At 34.8% G+C, this 7,874-nt stretch overlaps 1 protein-coding gene across 1 annotated transcript in view; it reads right to left on the reverse strand.

Annotated features, from left to right (window-relative positions):
* Positions 1-1,318: 1,318 nt before the first annotated feature.
* Positions 1,319-7,874, reverse strand: part of LOC119828961 (UDP-glucosyltransferase 2-like) — a 12,960-nt gene continuing 6,404 nt past the window's right edge. The window contains exons 2-8 of the mRNA XM_038351302.1: positions 5,825-5,912; positions 5,306-5,498; positions 4,538-4,729; positions 3,715-3,934; positions 2,661-2,880; positions 2,035-2,254; positions 1,319-1,685 (exon numbers count right to left, since the gene is read on the reverse strand). Of these exons, the coding sequence (XP_038207230.1) occupies positions 1,412-1,685; positions 2,035-2,254; positions 2,661-2,880; positions 3,715-3,934; positions 4,538-4,729; positions 5,306-5,498; positions 5,825-5,912 (1,407 nt within the window). The 3' untranslated portion in view covers positions 1,319-1,411. The remainder of the gene's footprint in view (positions 1,686-2,034; positions 2,255-2,660; positions 2,881-3,714; positions 3,935-4,537; positions 4,730-5,305; positions 5,499-5,824; positions 5,913-7,874) is intronic.

Below are 7,874 nucleotides of genomic sequence, written 5' to 3' on the forward strand. Positions count from 1 at the left end.
TCGAGACTGTTCGAGGTGTGATACCGACGGAATAAATATTATACGCATAAAAAGTTATTTCATTACGCAGCTATTTAATATATTAATTATAATTATAGCGATTAACTGATACATGTCACCTTAAAACAAAGGGCCATGTGCATCGACACAACCACACACAATTTTTACGAGTAATGTAAGATTAATACTAAAGATGCTTCATCCTTCGAGTTGTGGACCACATTTGGTTTATTTACTATTAACTGGAGGTTCCCCTTATGTATGGCTCGGAGTCAGATGATGTATTTTATTTTAAATAGCTAGCACCTGGTGCTGTGTTTGAGGTTGCAATTCAAAAGTTTTAGATTCCATAGATCGGATTAGATTTTCAAGCTTGCCGTAGCTTTGCAGTTTTTTTTTACAGAATAAGTAATTACTTTTGAATAACGCTATCTATTACAAAATAGTAAAATTTTTATTAGTTCCATTGCAATAAACAAGAAGGCGCTTATAAATACATATATTAATAATATGGGAATAAAAAATATGCAGTATCTGTATCTTGAACCGTTGACAGAAATTGTAAAATTTTATAATTTTTTCCTTGATAAGTTCACTAAATACTAATAGTATTCTGAATTTGAAACCGTACACCTTTGACCTTTGATGATCGGTCAGTGAGTGTGTGACAAAATAGAGAAAAATTACGGGCCATATTTAGGAAACGGGTTTCAAAAAATACAATACTGTTATATGAATTGCAATTTTAGGTAACTTGAGTGGCATTTTATGATTAAAAAGATCGAAAGACATCGAGAAAAATCTTTATTTCATGATTTTCTTTGGAGGTACTGAATCTATACACATAATATAAAGCTGAAGAGAGTTTTTGTTTATTGGCAGAGTATTTTCTAGCCTCGTTCAACAACGATTTGCGACAACTATAATAAATTTTGCCATTTTGAAGAAGCGGCAGGCGTTACAAAAAGATGTTTACATTAAGTACATTCTTTCTCAGTAAAATCTCATCTTAACACATCACAAAATTTACTTCAGGCGTATATTGAGTAGTTATTCTTATATTCCAATAGAATTTGATTACAATTTTACGTTTAAAAATAATAATTAAGTGGCTTGACGATTTTGATTATAATGGAATAAAGCAATTCATAATTAACGGATACACAAAAGCAAGTTTGCGAGCGTTATTAAATACACACATACACACACACACACACGCACACACACTCACAAACACTCACACGTACATGCACACGCACACGCACACACGCAAACACATACACATACACGTATTTTTAAACACATAAAATTTTAAACATCAACGATAACTCAATATAAATTGATTATTAACACAGCATATTTTTACCTTTGTATGATTTAATGTAAATTAGTCCAGTTAAAAATAATCTATCTATTCAGTTTTATTTTTCAACATAGATTTTTTTGTGAATAGTTTTGTGCATACTTTTCTTATAACATACGCTATAATTAAAATAAGTACTAGGATAACATATATTAAGTCGAGGTAGCATTTCTGGTACCAGGGCACCATAAGAGCGGGAGAGCGCAGAAGCGGCGCGCCTCGTGTCCGCACAACGTGCTCCACCCAGTGCACTAGCTCTGCTCCAGGCGAGACCGGGCGGTCGTGGAATATTAAAGAAAATTCCTTTGCCCGTTCACGATATCTATTAAATTGATCGTATTAGTAATATGGGGAGATTATATAAAATATGGAATATACATACAGTCGTAATTTTAAACAAAGATAATTAACAAGACTATTAATCTTCAATCGTATATAACATATTCTCATTTGATAGGATATAGGTATTAGTATGAGTTATTGTGACAAATATAATCATTAATCTTAGCAGTCAAACGTTAGGATTTGTGTGCCAATAAAATTTATATTTATTATAGAAATTATATGATTTATTAGTTGATTGCACGAACTTCTTTGAACAATCAACGATCATCGCTATCCCAGTTACCCTTGCTCTTATATTTTCCAAAACAATGCAATCAAATACTCACTTCGAATCCTCAATCATATCTAGAACAGTTTTAAATAATTTTTCAAGCGGTTCTTGTCCCAGAATGAATCGTTTTCCAAATCCTTTCTTTACAGCTCTATTGATGTTTGAAAATTGGTCACCAAACATTGGGAAGCCGATGAGAGGCACCCCGAATTTCAGGGTTTCAAACAATGATAAAATACCTCCATGCGTCATAAATAGGATGGTGTTGGGATGAGCTGTAAAATGTGAAATTTCATTTTCATGTAAGAACTAGCTGTTGCCCGCAGCTTCGCCCGCGAGTTCTAATCAATTTTCATGGTAAAAACTTCTATCCCAAATTACCTCCTCGGGGGTAGAATTTATCAAAATACTTTCTTAGCAGTTACATATATCATAACATCTATGTGCATGCCAAATTTCAGCCCGATCCGTCCAGTGGTTTGGGCTATGCGTTGATAGATCACCATTTCAGTCAGTCACTTCTGATTTATATATAATTAAATGGTAAACTGAGCTGGTTGTAATACTCCCTCAATATCGGTATCAATTGATAGAGGACAAGTAAATGTGTATAAATTCAAATTCAAGATGGCCTAAAGCGGATCAGGAGATTTTTAATTTTAAAGTTTATTCATTTCTCACCCAATATGCTAGGTTGCGGTGCCCATTGTATAAAATGGATGTTTCGCGGCGAGTTCGCTATTGGTTTCTCATACTTCCAAATTACTGTTTGCTTCAGTGTACCGAAGAATTCAATTATCTTATTCCTTGTTTCGTTTGGCATTCTACTACTCTTTAGCATAGTTCCGAGGCTAAAGTATATCACACCTTCTTGAGATTCATCCATTACTTTTTGCAGATCCTGTTAAAAGGAAGTTTAGCCATCAGAATATTAACGTTGGAATGAAATTCTTCGCTGTGGTATATTACTTATTATAGCAGCCTATGTATCGTCATCAGCCCATATATGTTCCCACTGCTGGGACACAGGCCTCCTATGAGGGTTCAGGCCATAATCCACCACGCTGGCCAAGTGCGGGTTGGCAGATGTCACATGTCGTCGAACTTTTGATTCTTGGACATGCCGGTTTCCTCACGATGTTTTCCTTCACCGTTTTATGCAGTGGTCATGCTATCCACATGTGCAGATAAAATGAAAAATCAATTTATTTCCTGCACGCTCGCCCGGTCTCGAACCCCGCCTTATCGATTTTGAAGTCCGAGGTTCTCACCACTGAGCCACCACTGCTTTATATCATGCTGCCTATGTATATCATGTTATAATCCAATCTAATTCCCGGTCTAAGACCACATGACTGCAAAAATAAGTTAATAGTGATTTCATTGATATTCTTAGTCAAAAGCAGTAGTCTAATAGACAAAGTCAGACAAAAAATACACATATATGTGTTATACACATTTGAAATAACCGGGTAGGGCTTAAACTTTGATGAGAGCTTTTTAAAATCAAAAGAATACGAATTACTTGTATAGTTAAACATTTAAAAATTATTTATAATATTAAACTTATGGACGTTTGTTAAATTCACGATACTTACTTGGGGGGCTTACTATAATTTTTCAAAGGAATGAGAAATTTATATCAAAATACTATCAGAATTAAGAAGGCCTTGGAGCTATCGATATTTTTATTCTAAAATTCAACACAAATTTCATTCAAATTTACTATACTTACGTGGGGCAAAGGATCGATATTATCCTTTATATGGTAGCCTCCAATGGCCTTGTAAGCCTGCGGCAGTCTATGAGCATCACCGCACGATATATGCGAGTTACCCAACATAAGAGATGCATTGTACTTAACCTCCTCGTAGGATGGTAGTTTCAGCCCTCTCGATTGAACCGCCGATTTGTAGGAGTTAACGAATATTTCATTATCAATATCATGGCCTTTCCTGAAATAGTAAATTTTGTCGTTAGAGTAAGTAACCGAGTTTATGTTTCGCTTGATGGTAAGCGATCGTCATCGCCCATGAACATTACAGAGGACAGGAAAACATTGATGACGGGTGAAAAGAAATGGGAAGAATGAGAAAATGCAAAAAGGCTTTCGACTCTACAAATCATTGAGCGAAGTACATCAGCATTCATATGCTAATATTTGACGCAGATTTTCCTTAGAGTTTGTGTACCTTCTTCTTTAGCTATTTTGTACTTTTTTTTTGAATTGGAACTGTTTGCATTATTATCGGAAGATTTAAATTTATCGATATGAAACGTAGCTTTGTTTTCCTGTTGTTTGTATGAAACTACACAGAAATAGGCTATTGTCGAGTCTCAACCTTCACCTCCCAAAAAATTTCTTTCTCCCAAAAAAAAACGATGATATATTGGCATTATAATATTTCATTTTATCGATTTTTACAGCCTTAGTGTGACATATTGTACAACACTTATAAATATGCGCTATGACTGCATAGATTTTAAGGGTTTTTGGTTCGACGAAATTGCCTCCAACTGGCTTAGGATGAGAAAATTATTAGTAGTAAAGAACATACCATTGATAGTACTTTATCTTTATTATCGTCCATAAATGCTGCAAGCGGCTGTATAGATCCAGAGAGTATTCTCTCCCCCAAATGTAGACGGTATAAGCTATATTAAGTGGTTCATCGATTAGCGATAATATATCAGAATGCGGTTCTGTAGATGTCGACCAAATTAAGGGACAGTTGAACACTGAAGACAATCTGGAAGTGAGAAATATTAAATTGAAAAAAAAAATCATGTACATACCTCAGAACATATGCTAATTTCTGTGTATTGAAAACATATTGCTACAAATGTTATTCCATAGATCATTCAAGTCGATTCGAAGTCGACAATATTACGATTTTTAGTTTAGAAATTAAAAACTTCTTAACGGATTTTAAACGCGATTTATTCATTATATTTTTAACCCGACGTTTCAAACACTTTACAGCGAGCGTGGTCACGGGGAGACACTGTCTCACTGTCAAAAGTTTTTAATTTCTAAATCGAGTATTATAATCGCGTGAAATCAAACACAAGAAAATACTACGATTTTTAGTATTCTAATTTTTTAGCTAAAACATTCGAAGTAGTGCTATTTGGTAAGAATTGTTTTGTATTTCTTTAGTTTTAGGTTACTAGTTGTAAGGGTTAGAATATTTTTAATTTTATCTTTGAACGTGAAATTTCAAATTGCAATAAAAATTTGGCATAAAAAATCAATGCCTCTTTCATCATAATTTCTTTACCAAAGACCACACCACATGCACGAGTCGTTACAGTTTGAAACCTACCCTGCCCCAAGTTCTGTAAACAGCCACTCCACGATAACAGCATCGTACTGCTCCTTAGGGTCATGCATGAATTTTTGCATCTGGTCACTCTGTAGCGTCGCTCTCATGAGCTCCTGCATTATCGGGAAGAGTAACTGTGTCTCTTGCAGATCCAGCTCCTTTGACATAAATTTCTGCACGTCAAATATACTACCTGGAAAATTTTATAGGTGGTTTATCATTACAATTAACCATTCGTTATTCTTAGATGTATATTAATTTGATGAATGTTTGTAATTAACGAAAAGGAGACGAGCCGGGAGATTGTTTCCTTTTCTTCATCCTTCTCAGTCCAGTCCTTGTTTCCAATCGTCAATACTTTTTCCTTATTCCTTTATCCTAAAATACGGGCGGTGCATTCGCAAAGTCTACCTCTGCGCATGTTCAGGGGCGGTGGTGATCGCTTACCATCAGGCGAACCACAAGCTCAGTTATCCGTTTTGACATAAAAAAGTTTGGTGTCTTTCAAAAAATACATACCAGGTAGCAAATCTGTGTTAAGCGATACATCTATCTGCCTTAGTAGGGGTGGTGGGTTTTTTATTGGTAGAGGCGTTATATAAGTCACCTGAAAAAGTTGAAGAAATGTAGTTAAAATTAAGTCCAGAGTCCACTAGTGAGGTATGGGTCAGATGATATTCATGTGATGCACTGACCGAATTTCTTTACGGATAAGTAGGTGATCAGACTTCTGTGTCCTGCCAGACCGAAACATATTTTCTTGTGAGTCGCCACCGGGAGTTGAACACGGGACCCCACGGTTCTACGTTCACGCGTTAATCACTCATTTTGTCCATTCATTTTTCCATTCATCAGTTCTTCCCTTATCCCTTATCCCTTAAAAGCGGGCAGCGCATTCTCAGAGGTCTGAGCTTCTGCGAATGTTCATGGGCGGTGGTGATTGTTTTCCATCAGGCGAACCACCAGCTCAATTGCCCGCTATGACTTAAAAAAAAGCAAGACCTTAATTTTTGGTTTATGGCTAATTATTTATGCACTAGCAGTCTGATGGACTATCTATCTACTAATATCAAAGTTGATATAGTGGTCAGGCGTCCCAATCTGCGGCTAGTTGTGATCAAAGTTCATCAATTTAAAATTTAAAATATTAATAGACGCTCGTCGCGGTTCCCCCCGAATATCAAGATTCCTGTTTTATCCCAAGGGAGCATTTAATCGGAATAAAAAATATCCTATCACCCAAGTCAGCTTATACGTTAGCTTAGTCAGTAGTTTCAGCGTGATTGACGGACAAACAGCCAAACAAACCAACTTTAACATTTATAATATGGTGTATGTGTGGTATTTTAATTTTTATGCATTAAATAGGCCTCAAATGTAAGCCACAAAAGTATAAGTTACTGTTATTTAAACTTTAAAGAAAATCATATCAATAGAATAAATGCGAGTTAAATAATTATTAATAAATGTAATAGTGAAGTTTGTAAAATATAAAATAAATAAAAAACAAAAGAAAATGTGTCTGTTTTTGTAATAGCGGCCATTTTGGATTTATTATAAAATTTGACATAGTCTATTTATTATTCAATTTTATGGCATTTTGGTGCGTGAGCTATCCTTGACTGAATTTCATTAAACATAGCACAGACAATGCTCTTATTCAGCATCCAACAAAAAAAGCAAAAGCAATGTCTGTTCATCAACTCGAGAGCTACGATAACACAAACAGACACACACACACGACACGTGTATAACACGAGAAGAATAATTACAAATATGACGTGGTTATTAGCGACTTGATTTATGAACAATGTATTATGATAAATAGCCCGGATAAGATAAAACTGTATTACACAATGTTAATTAAAACAGCAATAAATATTTACGAGAATACCACGTCCCGTCTTATTTATTCTCTTGTTTCTGTTATTTGAAACATATCGTAATGTTCTATTTATTAAACACTTTATTGCCCAAACAGAAGATACAGAAATAAAGAAAGAACATGCAATGAAAGTAAAAGATGTACAATTGGCGGTCGTATCGCTAGGTAGCGATCTCTTCCAGGCAACCATGTGGGTATAATTTAACACAAGCAAATATGGTATAATTTGTTTTATAAGGTTGCATTCAATGTGGAGGAAAAACAGATAGAGTTCAAAGGTCATTTTATCTTTTTCATAAAAAAAATTAATCGTCAAATGTGTTGCTAAGTAAAAACTTGAGAACGGCTCGATTAATTCAGCTGAGAAAATTCGTCCTACGGGTGAAACCGGGGTGTACCGCGAACTATTATTAAAATTAAAAAAAAACTAGTTTTTGCGTTATAAAATGTCTGTCTTATTTCAACATTTACGATTATACCAAATTGTTTGTTATTTCAGCATAAGAAAAATAATCATGTTAAATTTTTACATATAGTTTTTCACTATCATTCGTCAAAATTAGTTCACCCAGCCCAAAGTTCTGAGGTAACAAACATATATTATAATCGTATATTAGAAACCGCACACAAATAGTTGCTCTTAATGGCTATCTTTCCGAACCATTCTCTGTTCCGTCTGGTGTG

The sequence above is a fragment of the Zerene cesonia genome, chromosome 9, assembly GCF_012273895.1.
Source record: "Zerene cesonia ecotype Mississippi chromosome 9, Zerene_cesonia_1.1, whole genome shotgun sequence".
NCBI lineage: Eukaryota > Metazoa > Arthropoda > Insecta > Lepidoptera > Pieridae > Zerene > Zerene cesonia.